At 36.7% G+C, this 17637-nt stretch overlaps 2 protein-coding genes across 2 annotated transcripts; one reads left to right on the forward strand and one right to left on the reverse strand.

The window, feature by feature from the left end:
* The first annotated feature begins 820 nt into the window (after positions 1-820).
* Positions 821-11597, forward strand: LOC310637952 (mitochondrial glutamate carrier 1-like). Its single transcript, XM_083358588.1, has 9 exons — positions 821-926; positions 1517-1642; positions 2087-2142; positions 5274-5364; positions 6209-6327; positions 7160-7361; positions 7449-7603; positions 7840-7915; positions 8409-11597. Exons 1-9 carry the CDS (start codon positions 901-903, stop codon positions 8566-8568), a joined length of 1011 nt encoding a protein of 336 aa, XP_083214714.1. The 5' UTR covers positions 821-900; the 3' UTR covers positions 8569-11597.
* A 285-nt stretch (positions 11598-11882) lies between these two features.
* On the reverse strand, positions 11883-17123 carry TSHB (thyroid stimulating hormone subunit beta; the record flags this gene model as incomplete). Its single annotated transcript, XM_083360197.1, is given in 4 exon segments — positions 11883-12113; positions 14848-15016; positions 17043-17111; positions 17113-17123. Coding segments are annotated over 4 exon segments (480 nt in total).
* Between the last annotated feature and the right edge of the window lie 514 nt (positions 17124-17637).

A 17637-nucleotide genomic window follows, 5' to 3' on the forward strand; every position in this document is an offset into this window, starting at 1 on the left:
AATAGTAGGATGTCTTATTTTCTGTTCCCTTTATTTATTTTTTTGAGCAGTATATTTTGGCAGGCATGCAACATTTCAGAAGATCTACCACTTCTGCACACAGCTATTGATCAACACTTCAGGAAAGGGAAAAGTGGATTAACCAAGTTCTAGAGCTTGAGACACAATTAGACATAACCTAGAACTTAGGAGAAATTTCCTGGCAGTCAGAACAATTAATCAGAAGTTGTGAATGCTCCAAAACTGGAAGTTTTTAAGAAGAAACTGGACAGCTATTTGTCTGAAATGGTATAGAAGGCTCCGATACATTTCAGTTTGACATGTCTGGTATAGGGTTTCCTACCTGAGCAGGGGGTTGGACAAGATGACCTCCAAGGTCCATTTTTTATTATTATTATTATTATTATTATTATTATTATTATTATTATTATTATTATTATATTATTATTATGTTGTTGTTGTTGTTTGTTGTTGTTGTTGTCATTTAATTAAGACAGAATGTATTACACATGTCAAGATTTGTTTTTAAATTAATTTCTGAGTGACTTGATTCATCAAAGTGCTATTCTGTATAATTTCAGGCAGTTGAATCTTCATGGCATAGATAAATCATCTGGATATTAATAATAACTGATGACATTTGGTGTAATAGCAGTTGTGAGAGGGTATTCCAATTTGTCATACTGAATTTGAGATGGTTTGGCATATTTGAAATGCCTCTATGCTCAAACAGCCAATGAGATACATCTGAGTTATTTATAGAATAGCTAACGGATTTTAAGGTATGGGTTCAGTTTGCAGAGATTAGACAGAATTGTCTCTTCAAAGAACCAACTTCTGATCGGCAGCTTGTATTATTTTCACTGACCAAAGAAAACTTAGAGAATTCTTCCTTTTGAGATGAAAATGGCTGAGAAACAGATTAGGTATGTCTCACTCTGGATTTTAAAGATAGCTTCAATATAAACATCAATAGTTGTCAAATCAAAGATATAAAATGTTGGTTTATGGTAGCCTAAATTCTGTGTAAAATGCAAGAGGGGGCAAAGTGATGGAAGTAAATAAGGTTTAAGTAATTGCAAGATTGGAGGCTAATATAGTTATCTAGATTTTTTTTTACTGGAGTGTAAAAAAATTTAGAGGGGAAAGAAAAATGTATAGCAAACCTGAAGCATTGGCAATTTATTCCACAATAATCATGAAATTTAAAAGTTGTTATTGCTACTTCTTATTGATTATGCCCTTAAGCAGCAAAACAAAGGACAAAACAGCTGATTTTGCATAGATAGGAATAGGGAAGTGACAGGTTAGGGCAGGGGTCTTCAAACTTGGCCCTTTTATGACTTGTGGACTTCAACTTCCAGAATTCCTCTGCCAGGGTGCCAGGCTGAGGAATTCTGGGAGTTGAAGTCCGCAAGTTATTAAAGGGCCAAGTTTGAAGACCCCTCAGTTAGGGGAAGAGAGGAGCAGTGGTAATTATATATTACACACTTATACTATACTTTTTTCTGTTTAGTTTGCCGGCTAAACTCATCAATGGAGGAGCTGCTGGGGTCATAGGTGTTACTTGTGTATTTCCAATTGACTTGGTTAAAACTAGGCTACAGAATCAAAGAAGTGGACAACAAGTCTACAAAAGCATGTAAGTGACTTTTAGAAAAACATCTCAAACCAATAAAACTTGTTTTGCATGGAATATTGTTCAAAAGCCCTTTTAAATCTTGTTCATTTCTAAGATAGGAAACTTCTTCAATAGCTAGGATTTAAATTGGGTTTTTGTAACTATACTACTGATATTACTATGTTTATAAATTGTTCAAATAGTAATTTTTATCATAGTGGATGTTCCCATACTTGGCATTAGATTATTCATTGTTGCTAATGCTAATTTGTACTCGTATTTTATTTGGAAGTCATATATGAAAATAACAAAAAAAAATTATATAGCGTACATTGACTTTTCTATTATATATAAATATGGATAGATATCATTGGAAAGACTGATAGTTATTAAAACAATAGTTGAAAGTATTCCAAACAATGTATGTAAAAACTTATGAATTGTTTTTATTGATGTTCTGATCAGGTTGGATTGTCTAATGAAAACTTTACGTTCAGAAGGCTATTTTGGCATGTATAGAGGTAAGTATGTTTAGTAATAGAATTAATTTTGATGCCTAGTTGTACTCATTTTATTAGAATGCACTTCTGAATACATTTCTAATGTAGTAACCTATGTTTCCAGTAGTTTTAAGTAAAAGTGAATAGAATTTTATTATTCGGAGATTAAATACAGAAGCAAAGAAAGGCAAAAAAATAGTTGCTTTTTAAAAATTTGCCAGGAGTTCTAGAACTTAGCACTGGAGTCCAGTTAATGGGAAGAACATATGACTGCAGAGTGTCAGTTCAGATATAGCAGGAGTAAGGAATTTGAGCCAACCAGAAATTGTTGAACTACCAGAAAGCCCAGGAGTAAGGAAAAGTGGGAAATTTAATTCAGCAATATCTAAATTACTGCCCTCCAGTTGCCTATATAACAGTGACTAGCACTTTCCAAGCATTTGTCTTAGGTCAGACATGTCAAACTCATGACGTCACATGACGTCGTGCAACGTATTGGAGCTTTTTCCCATTGCCGGCAATGGGGTGGGCGTGGTTTTGTTGTGACAAGTCCGGCCCACGGGCCGGCAGTTTGACACCCATCTTAGGTGGTTCCTAAGCACTCACTCAAGGACAGGAAGGCCTGGAGAAACGTTGTCCATGGGGTCACGATGGGTCGGACATGACTTCGCAACTAACAACAACAACCACCACCACTCAAGATTCACTCTCTTTTCAAAGAGTGCTGAAATGGCCAAAGCCTTTTTTTCCCCCTCACACTCTGAGGTCTTAGTTTCTTTTCAATTTTTCTTCATCTCAGAAGACAGCAATATTTTGGATTGGGTTGATTACAGAGAGGAAGAATAACAAATAATTGCTTTGTGTACATGCTAATGATGGCGAAGATGGTAGTGGTTGCATACATGGATTTATTAATTTATTACTTTATACTTTTGGAACTATGATTTGTTAACAGAGTGGAGTGACTAGAGCAAGGTCAAAACTCCAGAGCGGAGTCAAAAGGAGCTTGTTTAAGGGACCTTCAGAAAAATAATATTTTATATGAATTCTTTCCTCTCAAGAGAAGAGGCATCACTTCTGTGTTATAAAGCAAATTCAGATATGGTAGACCATGCTTGTCCTGATTTTTTTTTTAAAGCTAGCTTTCTTTTAAAATTAGAAAAAGAAAAGTTGCTTTTTCTGAACTGGTGTGTAACAACTTTCCCGGGGAAAGTCCGGGAAAAGGGAGGAGAGAACTTTGGTTTCAGCATTCAGGTGCTTCTTAAGTAATGAATAAATATTTTAGGCAGAATGTATTTTAAATTTACATTTCCTGTCCATATCAGAGTTCAATCTTCTTTATATCTCTATACAAGTTGTATGATTGAATAGTATTCAGTCTTTCATGTATAAATCTAGTTATAGAGGAACATTTTTTTCAACTCTCTCAAGAGGATAATATTTCCCTGAGAAATGTTTTGATAAAATTTAAAGTGCAACGATTGTAACAAATCAGTGCAATCTTGTGGTTTTGGGTTTTCAGTTCAGCCAATTTCCCAATTGTTGTATATTATAAATTGAGCAATTATATAATTCAGATTCTGCATCAGTGCAGAATTACATTTTTAAAGATTACAATTTTAAAAATGTTTATTTTTTCCCTTTTCTTTTTAAATAAAATGTATTTTTTTTCAACTCTTGTGAGGTTAATCTAACTCTAATTTCCATCCCTCCATCTTTGGGAGATTCCCACATCTCAGGCTTATGTCCCAGTTTTGTATCCTTCTCTTGCCAACTGACACATATAGACATAAAAGACAATAAATGATAGTGAGAGAAGGGAATCCATTTTAATGCAGCTATGTGACTTTCCCCAAGACACATCATTTTCTTTTTGGTGGGCTACCAGTACTTAAATTACTTGATTATTTGTTTTAATTAAAATTTGTAATAAAAGTTGGAGTCGTGGCTAGGGGGGCATTTGCACAGATTCGCCTTATATACCAATTGCGCCCCTTTTTGGACCGAGATGCCCTACATACAGTCACCCACGCACTTGTTACCTCCCGTATAGATTACTGTAATGCTCTCTACATGGGGCTGCCCTTGAAGACCACCCGGAGGCTTCAGCTGGTGCAGAATGCAGCTGCACGGGTTGTGATGGGAGCACCCCGATACTCCCATATTACACCCCTCCTGCGTGAGCTGCATTGGCTACCAGTTGCCCTCCGGGTGAGATTTAAGGTGCTGGTACTTACCTTTAAAGCCCTACATGGCTTAGGCCCGGGATACTTGCAGGACCATCTGCTGCCGGGAACAAATTCCCGTCGTCCAGTACACTCACACAGAGAAGCCCTATGGAATCAGCTCCCCCCTGAGCTTCGGATGGCCCAAAATCTCCAATCCTTTCGCCGTGGCCTCAAAACTCTCCTTTTTCCACCAGGCTGACCTGGACTGACAGGCATTTTAATTAATTATACTTAGAATTTTTAATTTATTTTTTATTTTTTAATTTTAATTTATTGCACAGATGTTTTTAATTTTATTTTTATCTTGATTTCTGCACTTATTATATGTTTTGTTGTTAGCCGCCCTGAGTCCTTCGGGAGATAGGGCGGGATATAAATCCCATCAATAAATAAATAAATAAAAGTTACAATAAACTATTAAGCATTCCTGAAAGCAAACATATTTCATGGAACTATGTTAATTAATTTTTTGGAAATTCATTTCAAAAAGCTACTTTTTAAATTATCTTATCAAATTGACTACATTCTTTAGAACAGACATGTCAAGCTCATGATGTCACATGACATCGCACGATGTATCAGAGCTTTTTCCCTATTGCCGGCAATGGGATGGTGCGGTTTCCTCGTGACGTGTCCGGCCTGTGGCCCGGCAGTTTGACACCCCTGCTTTAGAACATGAGGAATTGCTAATTTGAAATACAATGAGTTAATTTATTCCCAGTAAATATTGAAGGTTCTTCTTTCATTGTTTCTGAAATTATTGCCTTCCTTTTCTTAATTCTAATTCTAATTTTCTTTTCTTTATAATAACGAGCTCAACTTTGCACCAGACTGGCGTGGAATTTTTTTATAGAGTAATGTTAATCATTAACTGAAGAATGCAATCACTTTATATCAATTAAACATAAATATGTTTAATTATAGGTGCAGCAGTGAACCTGACCCTTGTAACACCTGAGAAGGCTATCAAACTGGCTGCTAATGACTATTTTAGATACCTTCTTACCAAGGAAGGGTATGTTATTTCAGATACTTGAGTATCAATTTATCTTACATCCATTATAGCTGAGTTGAGATTTTAAAACTAGTTTCAAGTTCTATATTTTTATAGTGCATGTTTAATATTTTTAACATATACTTTCCTGGATTAGTTTTTTTAATCAAGGCATATTTTAAAAATAATAATGATGTAATAACAACTAGTTTAATTATTCTATAAATGCCACCAATGGGATTAGTTGTACAATCACATTTGAAAGAGGCGAACAATAATATATTTTGAAACAAGATAATGTAAGCACTAAGTAAATGGAAGTAAAAGAGGAAAGAGAAAATATTATAGTTCTGTTCTATATATCAGAAAAGCAGTTCTTTGGGGTTTGCCAAAGAACTGTTAATTGTTAATTAAAATTGTTGGAAATGCTACCATTTTATAGGGACATTGCTATTCACAGACAAGTGAGAAGACATTTTCAGCACTGTTGATAGAAGCCCCAGTTTTATCCTCAACTATATTCCTTTTGGATACAGAAACATGAAAGGCTCTACACAGGAGTGAAGGCAGTCACAAAGCAGGGAATGCCAGGACTAGCCTACAGTGAGCACACATAGGGTCATTCCCTTAGTAGGGACAGCTAGAGAGACAAACAGAACCACACATACAAGGTGAAGCAAGTAAAGGGGCTTAATGGAGAAGTTTCTTGTATTACTTATTTTTTAATTCTTTTGTTAAAAAAATCTGTTCCTTTGGAGAAAATCTGTGCATCTCTGTTACACAGCCCATTTTCACTGTTGTGGTGTTCACATTAATGTAAAGTAATATGTTTGACAAATCTTCTGATTCTTTTTTTTTCTTTCAGGGTAGCTCTTTCTTTATCCAAAGAGATGCTAGCAGGCTGTGGTGCTGGAGTTTGTCAGGTCATTATCACAACTCCTATGGAGATGCTAAAAATCCAGCTGCAGGATGCAGGGAGACTAGGTAATGTTTTCTTTCTTTCCATATATTACACTGAACTCAGAGAAATAAATTAATCTTCTTACTATGTGGGATTTCACTGTAAAACTGTTACATATTACACCATTTTACTTTGGAAGATAATGCAAAAAATATGCTCTGTACCATCTCTCAAATTCAGTCATAGTTTCAACTGTATTGAAACTATCATCTTTGTCATGGTAGCTACAGTGCCACAACACAACCCAGAATGCTATAAAATAGTGAATCAGGTGGCAGGATAGCATTAGAAAATGTAGAAAATCTGCAGTGCCTTTTGTATGGTTGAAGAGAATAGAAAAAGACAAAAGACAAGTTAAAATGAATTAATAAAGAATTAACAAGCTGGTCACTCCTGGAGAAAAATCTAAATGATTACTAAGGGTTAATATTGACTTGATGAAGTATCACCAAAACAATCACATAAATCAAAGATTTCTTTGTCAAAACCAAATCCTTTGTCATAATTGCAGTCTAAAACCACAGAATTGCTATAATTGGAAAAAGGGCTGCATACATTGGTCCCACCCCACCAGCTATATTCTCTTCTTTATGTCTATTGGGAGAAGATTGGAAAAAGGGAGCATGGAATTTGGATAATATTGTAATGATATATGAATCTAAATATATTCATCAATGCCTCTGCTGTAAGGGAATTAGGGGTTGTTCTAAAACATACGGTAGGTCTTATCTGAGCATTCAGACTCATTTAATTACAAGTAGTTAAATAGATTCTCAGGAGTCTAATACTCAGATTTAAGTTCAAGTGAGATTTTTCAAAATAACAAGTCTTATGTATTTTCTATTTTCATTTCAGCATCTCAGCAAATTGTTAGCCAAGTTTCTTGTTCCACCCCTGGATGCAATCTTGTAAAAGTCAACCCTATCCTGACTAGAGCATACAATGTAGGACCTGTGGTTATCTCAAGGAAGGTATCTGCCACCCAAATAGCAAGTGAGCTTCTACAAACTCATGGGATCAAAGGACTCTATAAGGGTCTTGGAGCCACTTTATTGAGGTAATGATTTTGTTTTTCTAAGTTTTTTTTTCATTCTCAGATTAGTTTTCTGCATTGCTTGAAAAAGGAATACATTTTGTCTTTCAGGGATGTTCCATTCTCTGTCATCTATTTCCCACTGTTTGCCCATTTGAATAGAGCAGGACAAAATTCCCTGGGGCAGAGAACAAGCTTCTTTCAATCTTTTCTTGCTGGGTGCATAGCTGGCTCAGTGGCAGCTGTATCTGTGAACCCCTGTGATGGTAAGAATGACTCTAGGTTTGTCTCTGGGCTACTTTGTCATGGGGACATATTAGAAAAGGTTATTAATTGAGGATCTATGAAACCTAATTTATATTTTTATCTGTTAAGAGTTTCTTATATAGGGAAGGTTATTGCTTTCATAATACAATAATAGTTCAATGGAATAGACACATTTTGAACTATCACTTACTCAGTTGATTAATTGACCAACATATGTCTTAAACATTTTTTCCAGTAATAAAAACTCGTCTTCAGTCAATGGGCAAAGGAAGAAATGAGGAGAATTACAGTGGAATTATAGATTGTGCAAGGTAAAGCTTACAAAACAGTTCACATTTCTTAATTCTGAAGACAACTTCCACATATTCAGTTGCCCTTGATTTACCCTGAGACCTCTGTAGAAGATACAAATCTTGTTAAAGTAATGAGTAACCAGTTGCTCCAAGTGCACAGTTATAACATGGAAAAGCAACTTTTATACGATTCAGTCCAGGCTACATGTGGTGCCACACAGCCTATTCATGTGGAATATTACAATTCAGAATTAGTTTTCCATATTAGTTCTGCACAAAAGCATAAATATTTGAATTGGCTTATAAAAAGATGGAATCATACCACTTCTTGGTATGATGCCACTCTTTTGTAAGATTTATTTTGTTCAAAGCATTACATATACACAAAGTCTTGATAAATGAATATAGAGAAGTTGTTGCTAAATATTTAATATGTGCTGAAATATGTTTAGGTAATACACTGCGGAATGTTTTAACCAATTATGTCTTGTTTACTTTTTTGTCTCCATAGGAAGATTTGGATAAAAGAAGGTCCTTCAGCCTTTCTAAAGGGGGCTAGTTGCAGAGCTCTTGTCATTGCACCTCTCTTTGGTATAGCTCAAGTGGTTTATGTCATTGGGTTTGGAGAATTTCTTATAAATCTATGCCAGAATGGAAAATTATCCCCATAGACTTTCATTCATAGAACCTCCTGGAATATAATTACAAGAACCATCAGTCAAGAAACAATAGCAGCTCAGTCTATTGACAATTGTTTTTTTTTTCTGTTATTAAGCATGAAAAAGACAAAGCCTTTATAAAGATTCCAGTCATAAAACACTGTGTAAGATAGTGGCATGTCTGAGTTTAGGAAACAAGAATTCCAAGAGTGGAATGAGAATAACTACCATATTTTTCTGTCTATAAGACTCACCCTTGTATAAGACACTGGCATGCAAGTTTCTCCGCACCGATTAGCTGTTCAGCGGAGCACCGAACAGCTGAGCCGGCAAATCTGGAAGTTCGGCCAGCCAACGATCTTGCCCCCTCCCCCCTCCCATTAGTGGTAAGCCCATAGGGGCTTGACACCTGCACCAGGAGGCATGGCAACCCCTCCAGGCATGCCCTAGGCTGCGGAGGTTACTATTATTTTTCCGTGTATAAGACACTGCACTTGTATAAGACGCACCTAATTTTGGAACAGGGTGTTTGCAGGAAAAAATAGTGTCTTATACACAGAAAAATACGGTATTTTGGATAAACAGAGAATTGAAGAAGTATCTGGGAAAATGTTTTGTATATATGAGTAGAACAGGAAAAGAAAGAACAATCTGTGGGGCCAAATCTTTGCTGAACTGTTGAAAAATGAATTAGACATTTAGTTTCCTGGAATTCCATAGATGCTGCTAATTTAACCCACTTGCTGTCTTTCCGCTTTCCACTTGTTGATAATTTAACCCATTTGCTGTATACAGTATCTGCTAGCGTCTCACTTAATTGGGAACAAAAATGTATGAATTTTTATAGATTGTGTTTTTAACTTACCTAGAGTAAAGAATCTGGTTCCTGTGGTAACTTAATTCAAAATAACTTAATCCAAATGTTACAAAGTAAATTAGTTCCTTAAATTTATTATTTAAAAAGTTATACGCCATTAATAAAAATGGAAAAATTGCCATTTAAAATCGAGTATAATTTAAGACTTTAGGGAAGAAAGGTGAACCAAAGGTAGCTCCGCTGAGAGCAGAGCTAATGACTGCTGAAGAATGAAGGGCCAGTGAGCGGACCAGCTCTTTGCAATTTCTTTTTGGACAAGGAGGACTTGGGATCATCCACAAGTGCTCCAGACAGTTGTTCCTTGTGAGGAGACAGCAAGAGCATTATCTTGAGAGTTTTCAGCTCAGGGAGACAAGGGAACACTATCTTAGCCCAAACTGCAGTAGACTCTTTTATGAACACAGGGTTTGCATAATTTGTTTTCTAATCACTTTTGGAAATTGCTTGTTATCTGCTTTTCAACTATTAGGAAACTTTGAAACAATAGGTTTTATAACACCAGGAGAATTTCCTTCAATCCTTAATGAAAGAATTTTTAAATACAAGGACTTAAAAAAAATCTTTTTTTTAGTAATCAGCGAAAAGGTGATTAAAACGTTGTTTTTTGAAAGTTACAAACTTACTAAAGGTCCAGATGGATTTGAAATAAAAGTTTGAAATAAGAATCCTTCCCATGGGAAAATGCTGCTATTTTGAATTCTTTTTAAAAAATGATAGGATTTTGAAGGTTATACACTAGAGGGAACCAGAAGGAACTGAAGATTACAATTAAAGATTAATATTTAAATATTACAGAATGGAGCCAAATACTTTTACATTGGTCATGTTAAAGGATATTTGTGAGTAATGTACCCAGAAGCTAAGATGTAGGGGTGTTTGTATTATAGATAGACTTGTTTAAAAGATGTAAGAGGAACAAGGTTTACTGGGGAAGAATGATTTGAAAGTGGATTTAAAAATGACAGACTACTAGAATTATGTGGAAAAAGATGCCACCCTAGATATACAAATGAAACCAGCTGTTGTCTTTATAATTAAAGAGGATATACAAATAACAAACCAAAATAATGATGTCAATAACTTTCCTATATTGGATTTACAAAAGAGGATTGTTAACAGTTTTGAAGACTTGTGAGAAGGGCAAGAAAAAAACTCAAGTTCTAGGACACTATTGGAATGGATTAAAGAGCAAGATTGTTAAAAAATAAAAGGAAAGAATATAAACTTGATTTATTTTATCAAGTTTAAAATAGATATATTATCAATGGACTTGATCAGGACAGAAAAATGAAGTTTTAAGAATTTGTTTATAGATAAGAGATAAGATATGGGAAGAAGGCATGAATTATTTCATTTCAAGAGAAGGTAATGTTAGAAAATTTGTTTATATTTGTGATGAAGGAGGAATTCATTTCTTTATCTTTTTCTTTATTTTTTCTTTTCTATTTTTTTATTCATTTTGTTTTTTAGCTTGTATTGGTGTTCATATTTTTAATTATAATATTTAATAAAATTAATATAAAAAGAATCAAGTGTAACTTAACTGGAAGCTGAAAATTTAAAGCCTATTTATACTGTTGGTTATACAGTAAACTAAGCATTTTTTCTTAACAGACTTTACATTCTAGCTGTTATAGATAATTATTATATATATACATTATCACTGAGCTTGTCTGAGAAAGCTCTAGAGTGGGTGGGTGTCATTCTTCCTAAAGAACTATATGTTGATTTCAGGACACTATGTACAATGCACCAAGGACAATACAAACAGTGTTATGTCCCTGCACTTACTCTGCTACAATAAAAATGCTCAAACCAGTGCACAACAATCTATATGCATTTTGTTCTTCTGAGGATTGCACTGAGCTTTCTTCCAGCATGCTAAGGATTATATTTCAAATGGACAGGACTTTTTTTCTTTAAGGATTTTAGTATATGTTATTTTAAAATTTTATTTAAATGTTTAAGTTCTTGGTCATTGAAGATAGACATAGTAGGGAAAGGTTAACTCTAGTTTTTCTGGTCAGAAAGCAGAACTTAAGACTTCATTCCATGGAGTCTTTGCTCTGACCTGTAGTAAAGAAAAAGGGGTTGTTTTTATTCTTGACTCTTTTGCCTGTGAAACCTAAGAAAAAAGAAAGTCACAAAAACGAGCAGCCTATTATATTTTACTGTTCTGTCATTGAATAATTGGACAGATCAAATTCATGGATATGCTAGCCAACTTATTTATTTTAGCTATTGCTGCTCTTTAGCTGTTGCTGTGCATGAAAGATACAGAGAATCAAGACCTCAAGGGTTATGTAGCTTCTAAAACAAGTGTCGAACTTGATTGCATCACATGATATATTGTGATGTATCGCGATGTTTTTTGCCTTTCTGGAGCTGGGGTGGGCATGGCCTGCACGTGACACATCCAGCCAATGGGCCTGCCTCTTTGACACCCGTTCTAGATCATTGCACAATAACCAGCGCCACTTGCCTCCTGCACACAGTCACTGTAATCAGTGTTGCATTTCCCACATTTGCAACTCACTGCCACAGGATAGGAATAATAAGAGACAGCATGGTGTTGACAGCCAGGTATCATCACGGTCCTGTACACCAAGTCCTTGTATGTACATACATCCTGGGATAGGGCACTCGATCTCCGGGGCAGTAGCTTCTTAACATTGCTGTCCTGTAACAAAATGCCAGTGGTTATTCTGTCTTCCTAATAGACTTTGTTTAAAATTATGCTGATAAAGTTGGGTTCTGCTCTCCACTGTGCTCCTAATCACTATGCAACTGAAATTAGTAGGACCCTTTCATCATTATAGAAGCTTTTCAAACTAAAAGTCAAGCAACAGCAATCTTGCTGAAATGAGGAAACAGTTAAAACTGATTCTGTATAAAAAGATTATGAACTGTTTGAGCTATTAGAAAAGAATGTGCTTAGAATGGGCACTTTGGAAGGGCAATTGCTCATGGATAGCACCTACTGTGCATCTTTGGAGAAGACTTAGGAAGATCCACTGCAGAAACTCTGGAGAACTGACTGTCAGACCAATGTGACTTTGAGCACAAATGGGCTGTAAAAGGAAATGTCAAGTTTTTTAATTAGACTTATCCCAAAAATCTAAATTTCAAGGGATTCTACTATAGAACCATCAAGTGCGGTTCAGGTCTGGATGGGGAGAAACAGGCTTCGTCTCAATCCCGCCAAGACTGAGTGGCTGTGCATATCGGCATCTCGGGTTAACCAAGTTATTCCATCCTTAATGATGGGGGGTGAGGTGTTACCCCCCGTCGATAGGGCTCGCAACTTGGGCGTCCTCCTGGATTCACGGCTCAATTTTGAAGATCACATAGGAGCCGTGACCAGGGGGGCTTTTGCCCAGGTTCGCCTGGTGCGCCAGTTGCGTCCCTATCTGGACCGAGACGCCCTACGCACAGTTACTCATGCGCTTGTGACCTCCCGTTTGGACTACTGTAACGCTCTCTACATGGGGCTGCCCTTGAAGACCACTCGGAGGCTTCAACTGGTGCAGAATGCGGCCGCGCGAGTTGTAATGGGGGCTTCCCGATACTCCCATGTAACACCTCTACTCCGTGAGCTGCATTGGCTTCCGGTTGCCCTCCGGGTGAAATTCAAGGTGCTGGTTATCACCTATAAAGCCCTACATGGCCTGGGTCCGGGATATCTGAGGGAACACCTGCTGCCGGCATCAAACGCCCTTCGCCCAGTGCGCTCCCACAGGGAGGGTCTGCTCAGGGTCCCGCCGGTAAGAGACTGCCGGCGGGTGACACCCAGGGATAGGGCCTTCTCGGTGGGAGCGCCTGCCCTCTGGAACCAGCTGCCAGTGGAGCTGAGAACTGCCCCCGACCTTCGATCATTCCGCCGGGGCCTGAAGACCTGGCTCTTCGAGCTCTCGGGCCCAGACTGAGGAGGAATTTTTAATTTGGGGTTCTTTTTAACTGACTACAGGGTTAATTTAATATTTTTAATTTGGTTCTTAATTTTTGTATTTTGGATTTTTAATTCCCTGTAAACCGCCCTGAGTCCTCAGGGAATAGGGCGGTATATAAATATAACTAAATAAATAAATAAATTAACCTATTTAGTCATTGTTATTTACATTGTTGTTGTGGCTTACTATTTTTAAAAAATAATAATTTAAAAATGAAGCACATCATAAGGGTCCAGAAGATAATCTGTATAAACAGTAAAATACTGTATATGAGGCTCAATCACCACTCTACAGCATGGTCTGGGAGAAAAATTACATTTTCAGTGACTTTCTGAACATCATCAAACAGGGAGCCATACAGACTTCTGGAGGGGCATGCTGTTTCAGAGGACAAGTGCTAAGGCTTGCTTCTAGATTACATTACTTTATCAAACAGACCTGTAGTACATTCATTGTGCTGGACTTCACTGGACAGATAGTAACTATCAGAGATAATCAGTTCTTCAAACATGTTTTGATTTTTTTTTAATTGGAAGAATCTGTTCTAGTTTTTCTACAATTTGCAAACTAATGTCCTAGTTAATTAGGATTAGAAGGAATGGCTTTTGATGTAGTCTTTCTCCCAGAGGAAGAAAGAAAGGAATTTTGGAAGTGTTGGAGAAGGTCAACAATATATTGAAAGAAGCACAGTTCTCTAATAGTAGCTTAAATATCTGAAAAATTGAAATCCTGGTGTATTCTGCATATTAACTACCTACTTTTTTAGACCCAACTTGAGAAAATAATAAACAACCATCCATGAAGGGGGATGTCATATTAAAAGAAATTTCAAGTTATGTTCTTTTATTATTACAAATTATTCTTGTAAATTTCTTCCCACTATTTATTCTCTTAAAGCAGCAGTGAAAAACTATCACTTGTGGGAGAGCACCAGGCTTTGTATGACATATTTAGGACTCCATTCTACATGTGAGTGCTAAGTCTTAAGACACACAGTTTAGTATGTCATCTTTTCCCCAAATTTTTAAAAAAATGCAGAAAGAAATCAAAGTTTGGGGTGCAATGTTATCAAGGGGGAGACATAAAATGCATGCCAGTAGGTCACATACAGCCACTGTACACACTTTTTGCACATTTGCTTTAAAGAAAGATAAGCAACATCAGCCCGTATCTTTCTTTTTTTTTTTTTGAAGCTTATAGCACCCCTCCCCTCAAAGCTTATTTTCACTTTCCCATGATTTCCAAGTCAGATATCCAAAAAAAACTCTGGTGCTAGCCTAAATAAATAGAATATGAAAGAACCAGTTCTGGATTTCTAAAGTGCAGAACATAATCCCATTCATTTTCTGTTACCACTTCATATACTGTGGTCCCAGTCAGCCCAAAGCCCCAAATATCCATGTTCAGATATATGCTCAAGAAGAACTATAAGGAAAGACTCAGAAATATCTTACAAGACCATACCCAGGTCATGCAGAATCCTTCACAGATGGTGGTGTTGATAGCTAAGCAGTAGCCACATTCTCTCTTCTCCACATGGATGACATAGTCAACAGGGATACAAAGAGCCAGACTTTGCCCCAAAGTCAAGGCAAATACTAGGGGCAGAGAGATGGAAAGGACAGGATTCATGCTGGATATAAAGATAAAGCAAAAGAAAATATCATTAAACTAGATCAGGGGTAGGCAAGCTTGGCTCTTTTATGACTTGTGGACTTCAACTCCCAGAATTCCTGAGCCAGCCATGCATAGATGAGAAATGTACCAGGGGTATTTTTTTCCCTAGGTAGATTTGTAGCTTCTTCTAATATAAATATCTAGGCAGCCTCCACATTACGGTTGTCTTCCTGTTTCATCTTGATTTTATCACCAGGATTCTGCACTTCTAAGGCTCAAAATAATAAAACTAGGTCTGAAAATGGATATATGCAAAATATTCACAGCCAATAATTAGAGTATTTCTATATTCCCAGACATTTGCACACATGGATGCCTTCACACACAGAGTTATTTTCTTTTCCCCCTTATTGTTATAATGCTGTAACACTGTTGCTTTGACACCAGTGTATAATAAGAACATGAAAGCCAGTCTGATTGTAGTTCTTACCTTCCTCTCTAACTCCATAGAAACTTTGCTAACAAGAAAGAACTTATTGTTCATCTTCAGGCAACAAAGGAACAAATATATATTTAAAACAAAGGGAAGAGAGCAGAAATTTTGCATGGAGTGGTAAAGCAAGAGAAGTATGTTTCATTCAGCTTGGACAGCAATCGAAAAGGTGCCCACTGGGATATATAAGATTTTAGTGGAACATGGGCTTCTAGGGTTGAGACAATTTATTGATTTAACAGGCCTTTGAATGAAATGCAACATTATTTTTAAAAATGTGGAGAAAACAGCAGCTTGACAATCCATCAAAATATACCAGTACAGGGCAGCAACCAGCCATTGGAAGGAGGGGAAAGAGGGGTAATGTCAGCCTTTTCCTAGGACAGAGTGAAGCACTGGAAACCAGCTGTTTTGAATTAGAGTTGGAAAACATGGATGCAGTGTGCAATGGGTTGGAAGTGGGAGCAGGATGATGCCATCAGATCCTGGGTCGGTAGTGGTGAGTGGCTCATACTAGCAATGGGCCAAGCAGAAAGTGGAGAAACTGTCCCAACTCTTCTCCAGCATTTCCAATATTGGAAGACAGCAATATTTTCTTCTTATTCTTTTCTCTATTCTTTTATTCTGTCATTCTCTCTATTCTGTCTCTAATATTTTAAAAGAAAAAGCTGATCCTTGCAATAGTTTTTTTTTTAATCCCATTTATATCCCGCCCTTCTCCGAAGACTCAGGGCGGCTTACAATTTAAAGCACAAATCAATGTGCTTAGCAATAGCCTTCATTCTATGTATATGCCTGCTTATTAGGGCTTTCAGCCCCCCCCCCCAGCGGCATTCTTACAAAGTCAGCTTATTGCCCCCAACAATCTGGGTCCTCATTTGACTTCCTTGTAATGATTGATTTCATACTAAGCTGATTTCTGGTGAACATTTTTCTAATTTGTCAATGTTCTCAACATGTGACACCTGAATAATTAGTGCTCTAATTTCAGCTTCACAAGCACACATACACCCCAAATATTGCCAAATAATATCAAGCTCATGCAGGCAATTGTTTATTCAATGTGACCAATATTTATGCCACATACAGTATATCTAGTTCCTAAATGCAGGTATTCATATTCATTTATATTGAATTTCATCTCATTGTTCAAATGTATTGAAATGGTTTCAGATTTTGATATGTTCTGTGCTGTTATACTTTCCACACACACTCTGCTTCATTCAAACATTATATCCAGAACCTGTAAACTAGTAAAGCCACTGACACAGAAAAAAGTTTAATGACAGATCAAATGCTGATGATGTAAATCAAGAAGCATTGACAGTATAGTGAATACTTTTCGTTAAAAATCCTCCCTCACATCGAACAAAATCCTGCTTAAGAAAATGCTTCTAAGGGATAATCATTTTATTTTACAGCCAAAATGCACCTATCTTGTGGCATCTTGAAAACAAAGCAGTATGTATCGTTTGTTTTGTTGAACACTACATGTCTACAAACATTTTTTTCTAGATTCACAGAGGCATATAAAGCTAAGAATGCATACCTATTAACTCTGCTGGGCTGTCCAATCTCAGAACACCTCAGGAAAGGAGAATCACTCTCTTGGCTGCAGTCTTTTCTTCATGCAGTCACCCTGTCTTTGAGTTTGCTTCTGAGATAATGCCCAGTTCAGGCGCTGGGTGTGCATTTTATATTCTCCAGGTTAATTCCTGGCTGATCTACTGTTTATATAATTGCATTAATTGTTTCTTCTAATCTCAGTAATATCTACTGCAGGAATCATACAGGGCTCATTTCAAGGAAATGGAATTGGAACAAGTGGAGTTAAAATATCTCTGCCTGGCAACTGAACTGTACTTAATATTACTTTAAATTTCTTTATTCTGCATAAAACAGAAATACATATTTCTGAGTCTATGTACATGCCACTCTATTGGGATTGAAGTATTTTGCCATACCATAGCTGAGCTTATACAACTTAGCTGATCAAGTCCAGAGCTCTGCCAGGTCAAACACCAATGTGGAATTCTGGGATTTAACATCGAGGTTGGCAGCTAAGGTGATTTATTCTTGGCTCAGCTGTGGTGCAAGCCAAACTGCAAAAGGTCATCTGTATTTTTACATGAGTGACATTCTGA

Source organism: Vipera ursinii, assembly GCF_947247035.1.
Source record: "Vipera ursinii genome assembly, chromosome: 3".
NCBI classification, from domain to species: Eukaryota; Metazoa; Chordata; class Lepidosauria; order Squamata; family Viperidae; genus Vipera; species Vipera ursinii.

Coding starts and splice junctions, on each gene's coding strand:
- LOC310637952 (XM_083358588.1), top strand. CDS start 901: ATGAAAATGGCTGAGAAACAGATTAG. Junction 1,643..2,086: donor CAACAAGTCTACAAAAGCAT/GTAAGTGACTTT, acceptor TGTTCTGATCAG/GTTGGATTGTCTAATGAAAA. Junction 2,143..5,273: donor CTATTTTGGCATGTATAGAG/GTAAGTATGTTT, acceptor GTTTAATTATAG/GTGCAGCAGTGAACCTGACC.